This window comes from Convolutriloba macropyga, chromosome 4 (assembly GCF_964194025.1).
Source record: "Convolutriloba macropyga chromosome 4, txConMacr16.3, whole genome shotgun sequence".
NCBI classification, from domain to species: Eukaryota; Metazoa; Xenacoelomorpha; order Acoela; family Convolutidae; genus Convolutriloba; species Convolutriloba macropyga.
Genome location: NC_134471.1, coordinates 28,321,509 through 28,340,669, shown reverse-complemented (window position 1 = coordinate 28,340,669; position 19,161 = coordinate 28,321,509). Strand labels below are relative to the sequence as shown.

General features: G+C 34.0%; 1 protein-coding gene across 2 annotated transcripts in view; it reads left to right on the top strand.

Annotated features, from left to right (window-relative positions):
• LOC142337579 (uncharacterized) overlaps nt 1-19,161 on the top strand; it is a 52,748-nt gene that overhangs the window by 15,772 nt on the left and 17,815 nt on the right. For both annotated transcript variants that reach the window (XM_075386914.1, XM_075386913.1), the window contains exon 2: nt 16,221-17,365. In XM_075386914.1, coding sequence (XP_075243029.1) covers nt 16,758-17,365 — 608 coding nt within the window. In that variant the 5' untranslated portion in view covers nt 16,221-16,757. The remainder of the gene's footprint in view (nt 1-16,220; nt 17,366-19,161) is intronic.

Genomic DNA, 19,161 nt, shown 5'->3' with positions numbered 1-19,161 from the left:
TTTCACGTTGTCTGCTTTAACAAATTGTTGGCACTCAGATAGATAAGTTGAAATAAGTTTCAACAGTCGGCTTCCAATGCCCTAATTGGCTAACTTTCGTTACAGTCTATCATGTGGTACTTTATCGAAAGCCTTAGCAAAATCTGTGTACAGAGTAGCTGTGATAGAATTTGAATCTTAGATGGAGCACGAAAGGTTGTGGATAAAAAAGATGAGATTAGATTCGATAGAACGAGTGGGAAGAAATCCGTGCTCGGCTCCTGTTACTATAATATCTAGTCTTTCTACTAAAGGTGCACAGATCGATTTCTCGAATACTTTTTCTCAAATATTGAGAACTGTAACAGGTTTCTTGTTGGTAACGTCAAATCTGCTTCCTTTTTGAAAAGCGGAGAAATCATTCCAACCTTCCAACAGATAGGAAATTGGCTGCATTTCCGAAGAATTTAAAAAAGTATGCAGAGAGAAGCTGCCATAGTAGAATGGAGTTTTTGGAAGAAAATTTGCGGCAAGCCATCCGGACCTCGGCTTTTGCTAATAGTTTTTCTAATAAATTGCGTATATCGGCTTTCAAGAAATGAAAATCCACATGAATGTTGCTATCACCAGGTAGGGGGCCTTCGATTTCTGGTGCAGTGACATTGTAAACAGATTGAAAATATTCATTTTAAGTTCATTTTCCCATTTGCTGAATATTCCTCTTTGTCATTCCATCTCAGTTGTTCAGGGAGGGAACATGTAGAGCGATAACTCCTGAAGGGCTTGAAAATTGCGTGCGTATCATGAGACAAGAAAAGTCTGGTTTGATAATCAAATCTGTCTTCCTCACTTTTAGTAGCAACTGATTCTTCACATTCTCGCAGGCAAGACATTCTAACTCGAGTAGGCTTTTCTTCTAATAGTTTCCGTTGTGTTTGAAGTTTCTTTTCAAATTTGAAGTTTCAGGCTTTATCCAGGGTGGGAGTGTCTGCCTATGAATGGTTCGTTTGGGGACAAATTTTCAGGTATGACTTCAATATACTCATACCATTCCCTAATAGCTACATTGACATTTGTTTCACATATAAGACTGAAGGGTTTTTTTTCATGGAATTGCTCAATACCAGGATAATCAGCCCTAGTGTAACTGTAGGATGTTCCGAAAACTGGCTTTTGAGGGTAAGATTTGCAATCAAATTCAATCTTGATCAGCAGATGATCACTGATGTCGAAAACTTTCTCGAATTCGCTGTAAGGAGTAGTTTGAATACTGAGATGTTGCTCAAAAGCCACATCAAGAATGTTGTTACCACATGTATTGAAATCAATGCATTGAGTACAATTGCTGGAAGCAAAAGTATCCAAAATAGTCTGATATTCTCGGATGTCAGAGCGCATGATATCCCAGTTTGCAGAAGGAAGATTTATATCCCCACAGACAAGTCTAGGTGTAGATTTGCCTAATTATTTGTCAATAATGAGCCGTATGTTTTCGAAGTTGTGCTGGCCATATCTGTAATTACTGTTCATTGGTGGATTGTAGAATTCGCATATAATAAAAATTAACGAAGGACAGGAAAATTTGGCAACTATACAACTGTCTGGTAAGTCTTCAACATTCACAGGCGTAATGATGGATGGTTTGAGAACTCCCAAGAGCACTCCCCCGTGCGCACTGATATTTGAAGTTGTCGTAAGGTTTGCACATACAATGACATAATCTTTCAATAGGAGTTCGCAATCATTGATTGAATCGGTCAACCAAGTTTCTGTTATCATAAGAATATAGGACGGGTACAATTGACTGCGTTTGTAAACATGAAACGGCTTTCGTAATTGAGTAAATTTCGTGCATTTAGGAGCAGACATGTTATTGTGCATAGTCATTGTTGTGGTTTCGAGTCATCACTAGCAATTGGTTCTAGAATCCCGTCGTTGAACAGTTGAAGGTTTCTAATCTTCAAAACTTTGGAATGGCATTTTCTGTGCGGGCACCTTCACGCGTGAGAGCTGGTTGGACGAAAATTTCTTCTTTATGGAGTATATCACGTTTTTCAATACTTCGTGCTAAGACCTTTCTGGCATACCAAGGAGATTTAAATTCAACCATGGCTGTTCGTGGTCTTACCCTTGCTGGGTCAAACTTCTTTAGACGTTTCACACTGGACACTTCTGCTTTGACTTTTAGGACAGCAAAGAGTTCTTCAAGTTTTGCTTTGGTATCCATAGTGTTTTAACTAAAACTTTTATTGTAATCTTCGAAAATTCCTTTTATTCGAACGCAGTTTATTGTGTTGTGATAATCAACAAATTTGATAGCCACATTTGTAGTGGCAGTTGTTTTTGAAATTTGAGTCACATCATTTTTTATTGCTTTCAAATTTTTGCTGACGCTCCTTTCAATCAACGGCGTGACTGTCCTTAGTAGTTTCCTCTATCATAGTTTTAAGAGAAGAAATAATACTATGCTTGATATTTTTCTGGCGCTCAAGAATGGAGGCAACGGATTCCTGCAAGTCGCTCAACTGGGAAGGCTCAGACACGTCCAGTCAGGTATCGCACTTCCAAGTCAGTCCTCTGATCTTCTCAATTTGTGTTAGGATTGCGGCGGTGATCGGCGTACACGCAAGGTGAACATTCCACATCCCACGCACTTGAGGCACCCTATCTTGCACTCCATTCCACAGGCGCCACATGGGTATTTTGACTCACTTTTATTCCGGCCCTTGGTCTCGGGCATCATTCAATATATGAAACTATTTAATATGGCCCAGACCAAACCCAGAACATCGTCCAGACGATTGTGCGCTCAAAATCTTTTCTGATCAGACTATTGTGCGCTCAAAATCACCTCACGGCACGAATTTTGTTATAATAAATTCATTTCATACAAAATGATGTTTGCATTATTAAATTCATCTTAAGAAAAGACCATTCTAAAAGTATTATTGCTAAAGAACAGATAACCCAACTGCTGAGAAAATTGTTTTTCTCAAGACCTCGCTCTCCCAACGCAAGACCCAATCGTCAAATCCGAGCCCCATGTGCTATGAGCCAAGATGGCAAATTTCTATGAAGTCAAAACTAACAAAACTTCTATAGCATCTGACCCTGTCACTTAGCTCGACCTTTCAGTTACCAATGAGACAACTAATGTTGCTCTTTTTTTAGCCGTTTTTGACGCACCTATCCTCTTTCACTGTTGATTCTATTATTCCTTGATCCATCAAATTAAAATAACTAGTCATTGTTCATTTTAATTCCTTTCTCGGTAGAAAATGTGGTACCATACTCTACCAAACAATTACTTTTAGCACAGTAACGTAGTACACGCTTGCATGTAGTGTATATATATATATATATATATATATATATATATATATCTCAGAAACAGAAGCAAGGAAATTGACAAATATTATTATAAAGATAGGTGCTGTCAGTTTAGGACTTGTCAGTTTCCTTGCTTCTGATTCTGAATTGTTGTACGCTAATCGAAATGCCTGGTCGAGATAACGACCATAGTTGTCATTTTTAGCAGATAGAAAATTGATCTTCGCTTTTGTTTTTGAATCTATCTGTTTTAAAAATTTTGAATCCTTGATATTTTGCTTAAACGCGCCCATTTTTCTCTTGTTTTAGTCAAATTCTAAATGATATCAATAACAGATACCATCAATCTAAAAAATCTGTTTGGCAGTTTTAGTTTAAACTGATAGTTTTTTGACACTTGTGGTACGGTAGGACCTCAAATTTTAGTAATGATTTTCCATGATTCTTGTGCGTACAAACTAGCCCATTCGTGTTCAATTGATAGCTAATCAATTTTTTATTTGTAAACATTTTCGCAGAAACAACAATTGACTTCGCAGATTTGCCACTTTGTTCATCTATTAGCCGGCCATTAACAGATTATCTTTAAAGTGAATCCGATTTTTTTAAGGGAAACCATTTTGAACTGCTCGGCGGTGAAATGATGCAAAATTGTTTATCGTAACAAAATCAAATTGGATTATAAAATTTCGCAACCGATTTTAGTGTCCACCTAACTTGTATCATCAAACTTCAATTTACTATTGAATAAAAAAGGAGAACTGCAGCTAATTGCACTGCATCGCCTGGGGGCTTTTTTCATTTTGTTTCTTTCGCATGAAACAACCATATTCTCGTTCAGATAAAAATTTGGTTGAAACTGTCTTCATCTACGTTGTAGGCATTTGCTGTACTTTATTTACTAGCGCGTCATAAATCAAAAATGCTTTGTTCATTGAAAAAATTAAATGAGATTAAAAATTGTGACTAAGTCAAATCCGATTTCAAAAAATAAAAATGGTATTTTTTTACAAAAGTCGCATCATCTCCATAGAGGGCTGTACTGGTTTTCTGTTGAGTAAACCATCTTCAGATGTTCTCTCTACAAATCGTTGTTACCCCTTTCAAAAAAACAGAGCACTTTTCCTAAACAAATAATGAAGTAAAAGGAATTGTTTTTTTGAAAGCGTTAACCAAGCGTCAAAAACCGGGTTACACCGCGGTTACACCTTTGCTGGTTATCCAAATTTCAGGCTACAGTGCTTGTCCGTAAAAAAACTATAAGAACAAAAAAACGAAAACGAAATTTTTTGTCACCCTGCAACGCAATGATGGTTGGCGTTATGGAAACAGAACTCTATGGGCGAAATATTTAAATTTTTCAAGTTTTTTGCTTCATAAATTTTGCGGGTGGTAAAAACATCTTGACGAAATTTTTTAGGCTTTCTTTTCAATGTAGAAATTTGCTTTCAAATCGATTGTCCGCAAAAAAACTTATTTTGAGTAGTCACTTAACCCAGTTTCAATTGAATTTTTCTTGAAATATGCACTGTTCAAGGTGAGATTAATTAAATTATCAGAAGTTTTCATGAGGAAATCTATACAATTGAATCTGGTGGTTTTGTATGTCATCATAAAATTCTCATTCATTGACAAATTCCTTTGAATAAAACTGATTAAAAAACTTTGAATATTTTGATAAAAAAACGATTGCAGTATTTTTTATTAAATACCCTTGTCCTTGTTAGTCTAAATTTGGTTTCTTGGGAAATGACGCTGAGCAGAAAACTATTTTTTAATCTGGACTCTCTCAACTAATTCATTAAAAAATAAAATATTTTCAGCTGCACATACAAAAATTGGTAAGCTATGTTATATACCATTTTTGTTCCCACCCCACTCATTGAGGAGAGAAATTATCTCCTCAACCGGGATTACTTTTTTGACCAATTTTGATGTCACTATTAAAATTTGTTCCTTTGACAAAGGCTCTTTGAGAATTTTGGCCGAACGATATTTTGATTGAAGAAAGTTGTGATTGGTATAATTTGAATACATTGAACCCAGCTTTTTTGAATTTGCATTTTCGCGAGCAGTTATTCAGATTTATAGTTTTTGTTAAAATCAAAGTAAAATTTTTGGCTATTTTGGTCATTTTTGGTGACATTTTTTTGGGTAAATCGAGACCTTAACTTTAATGTCTAACTGAGGTCCTACCGGTATTTATTGCCTCCACTATATTTTTATAGTTTCAGTATATTTTTAGTTTTGCTTGTTTTGACTGAATTTTTCCCCTTAATGTAGCCTTATCACATAGACTTATGAACGATAGGTCCTTTTATGTTACTACGGTTGTTATACTGGACATTTAAAGTCGATTGAAAATGGTTCATGTTTTCAATTACTTTGATTCTGTTTGTTTTCAATTAGATTATTGAATCGTTAAAGATTTGCTCCCAATTAATGTCATTGAAGACAGCCTTGATCCCATCCACTTAGCTAATCTGCTAGGCTTCTTCATCTTAAACTGATGGTTTGATGACAGTGATATGTCCTAAAATTTTCGAGGTAATTCAATACTTTTTGGAGTTTTGCCAATTTTTGTTCCACCGTTGTCGTCTTGTAACGTAATCCCTTTAACATTGAATGTCATTGACGTTCGAAGTGCTCCCTTGTAATGATTCCTATGTTTTCAGCTGGTAGCTTCTAGTTTTTATAGCTTTCACTCTGTGTTGTTTTAATTTAACAATTTCTTAAGAGTTTTCTCCATTTTTGTTGATTTCTCTGTAGTGTCATTAATAAAGCCGTTCAATTTGTTTTCTATGGAGGTATGTATTTTTTTAACCTTTTAATCAGATAGCTAAAAGTATTTCACTCTAAAGTTCTTTGTTTTCAAAAACTAAAATTTGGAATTTGCCAAGTCTTTATTTTTATCAACTTGTTTCTTTGTCACATTAATGACGAAAGTTTGTTTCATTTTAGTGGAAGACAACCGATATGTTGAGTGTTTTTTGCGAAATGCGTTTTTGTTTTCAATTGTCTTTGTTTTTAAAAGCATAGATTTTTTGGCTTCTGCCATTTATCAAGCTTTTTATTGTAATTGTTTGTTTTTCTGTTTATTTTGTCTTGCATTCTCAACAAAGACCTGACATCCCTAACGTTTTAATTCAGCTCTATTTATTTCCTTTTGGTTGTTTTTAAACCAGATTTTAATTACTAACATGCTATTTTCTTCGAAAACTTTGAAATTTTTTGGAAATTTGTCTTGATTTGTTACTTGCTTGCCTTGCTGTCATAAATTCATTTTAAAAATTGGCTATTATTTAAGACCAAAAGGAATGGAAAAGATACTAGAATATGTTTCTAATCAAGTCTTTAGTGCATTCATTTTTGCGAAGGGCAACTTGTCAGCTGCCCTGGCATTTTACTTCCTGTTCGCATTTTCTCTCAATTTTATTACGGTCAACCTATCACGCACCAACGAGCAATTTTTACATTGACTTTTATTGCTCAACATCTGTGGATATGGTAAGCAACTAGCAGGCCCGCAAAAACTTCAGAGATGCCGTTTAAAAATGGATGGTCATTCGGTAATTTATTATTCAAAAAACGTTGAACAAGAAAATATAGATAGCAAGAAACAACAAAGAAACAGCGATGAGAAATAAGCACCGAAAGATAACAAGAAAAAGAAAACAAAAAAGAGATAATAGGTATACAAAGAAAGACAAAAATTTCAAAAAATAAAGGGGTAGAAATTAAAACTAAGAAGGCAAAAAGAGAAAAACAGAAAAACAGAAACAGAGAAATGATAGGAATTCAAAGGATATGTAAAGCGAGAACGACACTAAGAGACAGAGAAAAGGAGAAAAAGAGGAAAAAATTGAAACTATCAAAAAGATAAAATTGTTAATAAAAAACAAGTAAGAAAACAAGGGGAGAAGCAAAGAAAAGGAAAACAAAGAAACGAAAAATGATAAAAGAGATAGTGGGAAAAGAAAGAGAAAAATAGAAACTGAGAAAAATTGAAAGAAAAAGCGATAAACAAAAATTTTATAAAGACAAAAAAAAACGAAAGATAGAAAAAATTATCTTCACGCGATATAGAAATAAAAAGTGATAACGATAGGATGAAGGACAAAAAAGATTGTAGAAAAAATAGAGAAATAGGAATAAATTAAAAATGATTAGAATTGGACGAGAGATTGAAAAGGGAAGTTTTTCTTATAAAAATAGAAGAACAAAAACAATCGTAGGAGAACAACCTGTGAGAAAACAAATTATAGAAAGTAAAACAAGAAAAAGATATAGAAAAAACAAAGAAACAAAAAAAGAAGAGAAGAAAACAGAGAAAAAGTGTCGGCAAAGAAAAGAACCAAGGAGCTAACGAAAAAGAGATAAAAAAAGAGAAAAAAAAGAAAAAAAAAGTGGCAAAGAAAATAAAAAGAAGCAATGGAGAAAGATAATATAAGAAAGAAAAAATGAAAGAAAGAAAGAAAGAAAAAAGTAACAAAGAAAGATAGAAAGCAAGAAAGAGAGAGAGAGAGAGAGAGAAAGAAAGAAAGAAAGAAAGAAAGAAAAAAGATAGAAAGAAAGGAAGAGAGAACCGGAACAAAAACGAGAGAAAAGAAGAGGAAGAATGCAAAAGAATGACAGAGACAGCAAAGATGAAAGAAATAGAAAAAGGAAAAACGAAAGGAAATAGCAAAGAAAGAAAAGAAAGATAAAACGTAGATAAGGAAAAGAAAAAGATGAAGCGAAGAGAGACAAAAGAACGAACAACGACAGAAAGTCAGACAGAAAAAAAACAGAAAAAGAGAGGAAAAGAGAGAAAAACGGAAAAAAATACAAAACGAAAGACAGAGAAGAGAAAAAAGAAAAAAAAGAAATGAATGAAAGGAAAGAAAGAGAAATAAGAAAGTAGAAAAATAAAAAAGGAGAAAAGAAAAAAGAAATATAAAAGAAAGCGATAGAAGAAAGACAATAGGCAATGAGAAAGGAAAGAGAGAAAAAAGTTTTCAAAAAAGCAGAGAGACAAGAGAGAGAAAAAAAGAGAAAAACACAACAAAAGAGAACAGAAAAAGAAAAGAAACAGAAAAAAAAATTAAAATAAAACAGGAAAGCGAATGAAAAGGAGAAAAAAAAGAGAAAGAGAAAAAATAGAAGAAAGAGAGAGACAAGAAATAAGTAGAGAGAAGAGAGGCAGGAAGAAAAAAAAGAGAAAAAACGGAGGAAAGAAAAGAAAAAAGTAGATGAAATTAGAGGAAGAAAGAGAATGAAGGAGAGCAAAGAATGGGAAAAATTTAAGGAAAGGCGGAAATAAAAGACAGAAGAGAGAGAGAGAGAGAGTGAGAGAGAGAGAGAGAGGGAAAACAAAAAAAAAAGAAAGAACGACTGAAAAATGAAAGAAAAATAGAGACAAAAGAGTGAGAAAAGCAATAAAGAAAGAGAGAAAAACAGAAACGAGAAACCAAAGGATCAGCGATAAGAGAAAGAGATAAGAAAGCGAGACAAGAAGGATAGAAAAAAAAAAAAGAGAGAGGAAAGACAAAAAATATTGATAAAAAGACAAAAAAGAGAAAAGAAAGAGTGGAATAAAGAGAGAAATAAAAGGCAGAAAATAAAGAAAAAAAAAGAAGAGAAGAAAGTAGAACAGACAACAAAGAGAGAAAAGAATGAGAGAAAATAGTGAAAAAGAAAGAGAGAGAAGAAAAAGGGAGAAAGAAAAAAGAGAGGACAAAGCAAAGAAAGAGAAAACAAAGCGATGAATTAAAGAGAGAGCTTAAAATAAAGAAGACATAAAACAAAACAGAAACGAAAGACAGAAAAAAGAGAAATGAGAGAAAAAGACAGGTAAAAAAACAGAAAAGAAAAACAGAAAAATAGAGAAATTTAAAGAGAGCAAAGAAACTAAAAGAAATGAAAGAGGAAAGAAAAAAACGAGAGCCAAAAAAAGACTTGAAATGCAGAAAAAAGAGAGACAAAACAAAAAATAAAGAAAAAGAAAGAGAGAAAGAAAGAATGAGAGCGAGAGAGAGAGAGAGAGAGAGAGAGAGAGAGAGAGAGAGAGAAAGAAAGAGAGAGAAGGAATGACAAAAGAGAAAAGGAAAGAGAGAAATAAAGAAATAAAAAAGTGAGAAAAGACAGAGAGAACAGAAAGACAAAAGAGAAGGAAAGAGCAGAAAATACAAAAGAGAGATGGAAAAAATGAAAGAAGAAAGAGAGAAAAAAACAGAAACGAAAGACGAAAACCAGAAAAGTGTTTTTTAATGCGAGTAATACGTCAAGAAACAAAAAAGATTGAACCAGTCAGAGCAAGTTTTGCATCCGTACGCCATTTTTAGCCTACTATATTTTCTGTGGCACGCTCGAACCCTCAACCTCCGTTTCCAAAAGCAGCGAAAAAACCCTTGAACTACGGTTCCCCATTTCTTTACAAATTTTTTGTATAGCAAATTTGCAATCGGACACAAAATTTACTGAAGTCTAATTCAGTTTTTCTGTTAATACTGTGTTCCGTTTCCTTTTGCTCTTCGATGCCTCTGAAACACGTTCTGCTGTCGCTCTTTACCATGGTATTCAGACGCCCCTTGAACATGTTTTTTTATGTTGGTTAAGCATGCATTTTTGGCTCTCGTTAAACCTGGTCCTTCATCACGCCTTACGTTTAATATATAGGATGACCTCAGAGTGTGCTTGAGGCCAATTTTAAACTGCTTTTTATATGCATTTCCAGTCCAATCGCGTGGTATGTCTTACTTGTATAGAAATTTACTTTAACTTGTTTAGCATGTATGACTTCCCTCACTCATAAAATTGAATTCCGCACTCACGTTTTTAATCTATATTGAAGAATGTAAAATCTAATTGAAATAAATTAGAAGTCACCCAACCAGGAAAAATACGTTATGTTACCTGAAGATACTGATGTTTGTTTCGACCCCCACTTTAGTGGGGAGGGAGGAACTATATACTCAACTGGGTTTTTTTTTGTTCAGTCAATTTTGGCCGATCGATATATTCATCGTAGAGAATTGTGAGTGGTATCATTAAAAAGCTTGTCCAGCGTAGAATACGGAATTAAAAAGATTTTTTCGATTTTCGTTTTTTACAGGGAGTTATCGGGGTTTAAAGTTTTGCGAAGATTCGACTGTTTTTGTTCACATTTTCAGTGATTTTTGCTGATATTTGGCACAATTTCGCTAATATAATTCAAAATAAGTTAAAACTTTTAACGGCAGATTGTTGTTGCTACCCTTAGAAGAGCGTTGCTGAATTGTTTGATTGAAGATTTTTTGGCTATAATTTTTGATAATATTTTCAAAATTCAAAATTTTTTCATCAAAATGGCACAAAATGTGCTTTTTTGGTCCACTTTGTTAAAGTTTGCCAGACTTAGTGACCTAAAAACCTTAACACAGACTCCTTAATCTCAAAAAGAGCGCTAGTTGCAATTAGGCTACGTATGACAGTCTTCTGGAATTAAAACTTTGCCGTTTTTTGCAGATTTAACTCGATAATTATACAAAATGCATCGTTGTTTCTTTTAATATTTGAGGAACTCCACTCAACAATTGGTCGTATTCGCAAACACTTAGAACACTTGGTCGGTCTGCCTGCTGGGCGCACGACAAAATCAGGGAGAGGTGCGATAGTATCATGGATTTTTAGAATCAGAGACTTTTTGGTTTTTGTTTTGATGCTGCATTTTTTCAAAATATTTTGCTTGTTTTTCTTAATGCTATATTACTGGCAATATTTTTTAATCACGGCTCCGTTATTGACAGCTACAATTTACGTAAAATGGAGGCTGAATGTAGATACTGTTTGTTTTCAGGGAACCAAAGAGTTTTTATGGCTTTGAGGAAGATTTTTAGTAAAATTTAACTGAATACTTGTTTTTTGCCTTCAATTGTTATTCTTTTGGCAGTGTGATTTTTAAGTTTAACCACTCAATGATCTAAATTTCTTCCTCAAGAGGTGCAGCTGAACCTTTTCTATTAATTCGGTATTTACCTATTGTCTCTTACGTTATTGAAAGTATCTGTTTTAAGGAAATTTCTGTGATTTTTTGAACTTGTCAATTTTTTGTATTATTTCAGTCAACATTCTGCTTGTTCTAAGGAAGTAGAGGTCACCCCTTTCCTCCTTATAGAATAAAAACTAATTTTGTGGCCGATTGTTTTAATAGAAGGTTTTCTTGCTTCTGGTACTACGAGTTTTCATTCAAAATTTTCTGATTTTTGTGCATAATTGCCCAATTTTTGCTGTTGTTTTTGTTTCTTTTGTAAATTGTCACATTATTTAACAATCTAACTGATAAAAGCTTTACAACATTTGAAACTGAACATATTTTTTGTTGTGATAACATATGGATTGAAGGGCTGCGAATTTTTTAAATTTGCCCTTCATTTGTTGTTAATTTTTGTTGTCATATGCCAAATATTGTGTAATTAAAGGTCTCAGTGGCCCACTATAGATAAACAAATGAACTTATTATTCGATATCGGTAGTTAGCTAATGGTTATTTTGACTTTTGAATTAAATTTTTTTTTTAAAAAAAAGGGCAATAGTATTCTTCAACTTATCACTTTTTGTTCTGGTTTGCAATTTTTTCTTCTTATTTTACTATATTGTATCATTTCCGTAAATTAACCTCATTGTTTAGAGCTCTTTTTATCGTTTTGTTGATTCAAACAATAATTTTTCTGTTGTTTGAACGTTTTAAATGATGTCTTCAGGGCTTAGACAATTTGTTTCAGCATAATTTTGTGAAGTTTAGTTAAATTTCAGTTTATGTGGTTCTTTTTGTTGTCATTTTGTAATAGTCGTTTTACAAAAAGACGTTATGATGATCAAAGGAGACGCAAATGAAGATGTTATATCCTCGCGGTTAATATCTTATTAATTTAATGGCCTCAAAACTGTGGTTTAGTGAAGTTGTTTGTGAAACTTATTAGTTCAGCTTGTATTTAATGTTATTTTATAGTCTTATTATTTAGTCTCATTAATATCAGTCGCGATTAGTTTTCCAAGTAGTTGCAAGACAAACTGTGTTCTCTTTTAGTCGAAATATTTTGTTGGCTTTGAATTTTGAGAATGTTTGTTTTTATTAAAAAAATTGATAGATTTTTGAGATCTGCCAAATTTATTTCTGTTAAATTGTAGCTAAGCATCTCTATATACAATTCACATCATATATATATTGAAATACAGTGTGCTCTTCATAAGGGTTTTATTTTCCTCAAATGGCCTTTCTTCTTGGAGCAACCAGTTTTCATAAAAACCAATTTTCGTGATTTTTGTATATTTACCCGATTTTTGTAGGTTTTTGTTTTCTTTTCACAGTATCACAATAATGGGCGTCATTTGATTTACAATTGTTGTCACCTGCAAAACATTCAAACGACGATTTTTATTATTTTTAGTGATCAGCTTAATATTTAATTGATTGGGGGACATCGTTTTCGTGCATAATTTTTCGCGCAAATTTTTCGTTTTTGCCTGTATTTGTCGTTCTTTTTGTAGTCGTATGACATATCCTGGATAATGAAAGGCCTCATTCACTCTCTATTGAGGTTTAAAAGACTCTCTCATTGATTTCATTTGATGCGTAATGTTTCTGATCAGTTCGAATTTAATTCTTTTTTTCAAACTTTTATTAAACTTTGCCCCTTTTTCTCATTTCTAGTCGACTTTTTGCCAAGTCCCATTGAGGAAAAAATCCCATATTCTGTTCCAAAAAAGTACCAGTTAATCCTCTTAGTATAAATTTTATCTGATGCCATTTTGATTTGGTTATTAGTGGTTTTCAAAAATTGGACAAGGAGTTTTGGTCGTAATTAATATTTGTAACTATTTGATTTTTTTGCCGTCTTTTCTGGTAGTCATATTATTGTAGCCACAGGTCTCATAAACCCTCTAGAGTAGATTGTTTTATTCTTTTAGTAGTTTGTTGAACGATATCTTGATATGTTAATTTTTTTATCTCTTCCTCATTTGGTAGACAATTAAGTGAATAATGTAGATGAGCGGGGTCGGAACTTAATGTGCGAACGCACATTACGGAGCCGCCTTGTTGAATTTTAGTTTCAAAATACAATAGAATTTGAATTCAGAATCTAATTTTTTTTATTGTTTGGCAAAATTTGGTGTTTACTATATAGATGTGCTTTTTCTGCATGAGAATTTGTTTTGGAGATAATTCCATTTTTTCAGCCAGATTTTTGCTCATTTCAATTTTTGTCCCTTCTAGAGAATATAAAAATACCTCAATGGTATACACATCTGTCCATACTCGAGAATCAATGAAGTTGAAAATTACAAAGCATGAACATTCTTTTTTATTTTGAAAGTTTCCTTTCTGATTCATTTGGTAGACATTTAAGCCAAAGATGGGGATGAGCTGGGTCGGAAAGTTATGTGCAAACGCAAATTACCCAGCCTCCTTGCTTCATTTAATCCTTTTTTCCGAAAAATTTGTACAATTACGGTAAAATTAGGCTATAGTTTACCGTCAATTTTGAGACAGCCTTTTCGCATGCAGTACCTTTTTTTCGTACATGACTATTCAGTTCAGTGGCCTTCAATTTCTTTTTTGAACAATTGTGGGTCACTTTTGACATTTGGACCCTAGATTTATCTTCTGGATTGTGTTAATTTCCGTCTGGTTTTGACGGATTTATTTTCCGCCATTTAGTCAAATCCGTTATTTGTCCCAAACACGTCAAATTACAATATAATAAAATTATGGCACTTTGAAGAGTTTTAAATATGTCGACATAATCAGCCCATGGAGCTTTGAGAGGTTTTGAGAAAACTGGAGAGAAAAAGTAAAAGTTTATGGGTTGCTTTTCATACCTTGGGAGGGAGAAAGAGAGTTTGAGAATATGTGTGGGTTGACAGTTTTGTACTCAGTGGGCCCTTGGCGACGTAAATTGGATTGTCAAACAAAGCGGGTCTCAAAAGAGGGTACCCTACGCCATACCAAAACAAATACCCACTATACACACATTGCAGTATTATACTATACCATAGCATACCAAACTCACTCATACTAATTCTATAAATAACATCAATTTCACATATTAATTTGTTTCTTCAGGGTTTATGTCGATTAGCATAACAGCGCAATTGTGATAAAGGAGCTTTAGTTTGCTGTCAAAAAAAACTTTTTCACGCTTTTATAAAAATTTTTGGTCATACCTCCACCGGAAATTGTGCTCAATAAATTGTTTTCATTAAAACTTACGACTTGTGAAGATTTTCTGCTCCGAATTTGCCAAAAAATTTCAAAGATTGCTTTGATTTCTACCCACAAAAATGTAATTTTTCAAAAAAATATCAAGAAAAACAAAAAATGTAGGCCGTCACAATTTAGCAATCTACGCTCTTGCCTGATGCACATTTTCTAAATAATCTATAGATAATTCTAAATAATCTATAGATAATTCTAAATAATCTATAATCTATAATCTCATTTTTTAAATTTCGCTAACAGTGTTTTTCCACCTAAACATAAATTTATTCTTGAAAATTGATCGTAACTAATCAATTATTAGTTTAATTTTTAAAACCAATCAAAGATAACGCAACAGCCAAAAATGTCGCAACAGCGCATCGGAAAAAGATTGGAAAAGATGCTGCATATTCTGCCCTTCAAAAATTCTGTTTAATAAACATTCATAGATCGCTCACGAGACAGCTGTGAACAAAAGTCGTAAAATTGTATAACGTTTAACTATTTTGGGTAATTCTGGGACAGGCCAAGGCAGTATTACGCCTCAAGCCAGTATTCAGTCTACATACGCTACAGGGTGCGGGAATGAGACTGTGAGGAGAGGACGGGTTAAAGTAGGACAACCCTCAATTCCTGTTCCTACGCTTCGTAAAGCCCGTTTCAGAGAGATTTATTCAATATAGCCCGATTTAGTGCTAATCCGATGATAGTGAGTGAAGTTAATTGAAGACCAATAAATCGAATTCAGAAAATACCGAAAGGACTCGCCAAATCTTAAATCACAACGATTATGTAATCTAACAATATAATGTTCTCCATTTTTCGTCATTTTCTGTATTTTTTTTGTTTTCTGGAACGTTTGGGTGCCGCTATTCCCAAGGACGCTAGTTCCCTCAATTTCCATTCGGTTTACTAATATTTCCCACTTTTAAATAAATAAAAAATCTAAAACTCATATTATATGATTTCGTAATGACAAAGTATCCAATTTTTACTTTTGTTTGTGTCCCAATGCCATTAGCTCATCAACTTTTCAAAATTTATCCCTCTTGAATAAATCATAAACTAAAGCATTCCAGAGTTTACTAATCTCATTTCATCGGTGAGTTAGTATAGGCTAAGCCAATAAAACCACAGTTAGCAAACAATATTTTAAATGTTTTTCAAGTTTTCGTGTTCTAAGTTTGACATAATTATGATAAAGCACGCTTTTCCAACTTTTAAGTACGTGCAAAAGGTTCTCTAAAGACCTGTTTAATCTCATGTTCATTTTCATAACCTTGTGAACTAACCGCAAAGTCAGACAAAATGGAAATACTTGAACGAAATGCACCGTGTTTAGACCACTAAAATGACACGTCTAGAACTTCTACGCTAAGCGCAATCGGGTTATTTCACGCCAGTTCTATTTAAAGTCGCTCACATTTCGAACCTGCCAAAAATGGAACATATTTATATTCAGGAATCGCTTTTGCCTGAGCTGAACTAAAACTTGGTTTCAACTTAAGAGACAGGTTTGGGTATATAAAATACACGTATGGAAACTTAACATACGCTCAGCCAGAATTTGGGTTATTTTAGCTGGCTCAAATCCAGCGACCTACCTTGAGAAGAATACAAAAACATTTAGTAAGTTTAAGTTTGGCACTGTATGAGTACCTTTACACATACAAGGTGTTGTATATTACAAAAGCGGGTGCTCAAATATGGTTCAAATCAGGAACACCGTCTGTAATCATCAAACTTACTTCACTTCAATTTGGGACGCAGAAACGAGTAAGCGGGAGCTCATTTCGAACTGCTGGGATTAATTAGATCAAAGAACTGAATTCAACCGGGATTTCCACCACGTGAAACCCTTCTCCTCTATGACAAGCGCGACCTACAAAACCTGCCCGAAATCTAGGAACGATTCCAAGTTTATGAACTAATTTTGTTATTGGCAAAACATTTATACAACAACCAGGGGAACTTTTAGTTTGCCAGATTGTGAAAACGGTTTTACGAATTCTTTGTTTGGTCAGATTGGAAGTCAACTTTGGTTATCTTCGAGTGAACGAATTTGGTGGGTTTTGTAACCCGTAAATAAGTCTACTACCGGGTTTTTAATTTTAACTCATAGCTCCCAAATGTCGGAAATAGATCCAAATTTGTTTATGTTAACATTATTCACCTAAACACAAAACCAGACTGTTCTCTATAGCATATTGCTGAAGAAATTTGAGGTACAATGGAACAAAAGCAACTTGAACATTCGAATTCTTTAACTGATATTAGCACAGCAGTTGCTGTGAACAGCGGTTCTTGTGAGACAACATCTAATCAGCCGAATAACGAAGGTATTCGGTTACCAATGACGGGTCACAACGAAACAATCGATGAATCGACACGTCGACTTGGCCTCAAATCCCCTTCAGAGGTCAGTGAATCGGTACGTCAGCTTGACCTCAAATCCCCTTCGGAGGTCAGTGAAAGCACAGTTGGGAAGAGATTGTCAATGCTGACACTTTCAGGAAGCTCCTCGGTCATTGACTCATCATTGCTAGATGTCAATATATCAACACCGCGATCAACATCAACAACATCGACTACGCGCAGAAACGACATTGACCTTTCGTCCTTGGGTCTTGGTTCTGAATCATTTAGCCCGAAGCTAAGAGCCTCAAGGTCGAGGTCTTACGGTGTCCGGTCAACATATACAGAGAGTGGAGATCTGGACAGGATTCCTTTGTCGCCTAGTTTGTTCAGGAGGCCTCGTTCTCTGGAAGTGATCCGAATAGTAGAGCATTTGAGAACATTGCAGGCTGTGGATAAAGAGAGTGTCACAATGTATTGCAGGTTAGTTTCCCTAATAAAAGAAAAACGCTTGAATTTGACCAAAACTACCACAACACTGGCCACACCTTGTCCATCATGAATATTGCCAAACGGTTATGATCGCAACCGAGAACCTCCTCGGCTATCAACCTCCAAGGCGAAGCCAAATTTTCAATGAGCTCCTATTAACATTACAACAGTGTTGTATAACTTACAAAATTCATATTCCATCCCCCCCCCCCAATGCAATGGGGGTTGTCACTCCAACCCTCAATGTAATGGGAGTTAGGAATCTCATGTGTCAGCTCTATTTTGTTAAGCCAATTTTGATATTGTATCAAGATACAAAAATGGCATAATTGGAAGCCCCTAAGAAACTGAATTAATTGATACAGAGGCCTTTTCAATTTTTTTATTTCCCGAGTAAAAACAAGGCTCATAATTTTCAAAGCTTTCAAAATTTTACCAAATTTATTTAAATATTCTACTCTGCCAGCAGTAAATAAAAATTAAAAAAAATGTATATAAAAATAAGAAACGTGTTTATTCGTCTTGATTATTTCTACAGACAAGTATAGTACTCAGCATCTCAGTAAAGACTGTTGCTGGAAGTGACAGAAATAATAATATGTTAACTGTTGTCAGCTCAGACATGAGATCTTCAAATTTAAATAAGAAAAGTAATTTAACTGATTGTTTGTAATCGTTCTTTTCACAAATCACGACATTAAGGCTCCTTAAAAAGCTATGTTTTCAAAGAAATCGGTTGACTTTTTTTATGTAAACCTTTATTTCAAAATTGATGGATACAGTCTATATAGATTAGAGGAGTTGATTGAATAATGCAAATAATTATTTCTCAAACTAAAAACATTTAGTCTACTTTAACTGTTAAAAGTTTTTCGACGGTTGGCTGCATCACTAAACATTTATACGCCATCACACACCCCAACAGTCACATACATTTATGGCATCTATGGCTATTTGTTCAGAGCATGAATGCGCAGGTTTTATGCTCGCCTTTCAAATATAGCATAAGATGCGTTGGAAATTTGTGGGTGGACGCACCTTACCGACTCCTCTTGTTTTGTTTATTAGACTGGGAATTGGCGCCACTTTTTCGCCATTATATAAACAGTGTTGATTAAAATAGAGACATAAACTTGTACTTTAATCAAAGAACCGAGCTATGATACCGTTTGGTATCTTTTCAGAGTAATTGAGTGCAAGTATTTCTGTCGTGGTCGATAACACGGGTCAAAAGATTCAATAAGTTGAATTTTAAATTAAATTTTGAACTGAAAATATACAAAAATTAGCTTGTATTTATAGTAGTTATCTATGCAAAAATATACAGAGAAAATTTAGATTAGCTAAAAAAATTTACACGATTGGCATGTGAATAGATCTTAACTCCAAATCCCGGAGGTGATTTTCTACTTTCATCAACATTTCATGAGAATCATATATGGCTTGGGTACAATCGAGTTCAATAGTTGAAGGTCGGTGGATGTTAAAATCAGGTTTCTGTTGGTAATTGATTGATAGATCAAGAAGATAATGATAGCGCCAAAACAAAATTACAATTGAGTTTAGTTTTATGGCTATTACTTATCGACACAGCAATAAAGTTCGTCAGGTAAGTTTTTCTTTTGTTCTTTGAAACTTTAATAAAGAAAACTTCTAAGTTCCTTGACGTTTCTTTGAAACCATCAAATCCTCCCTCCTTTTTTAAGCACGCTTGTGGGTATAGGTTCTCCAAATCTGTCGGGTTGTTTTCTGTTTCTTGTTGATGTTCGTGATGGCTCTGAGGTTTC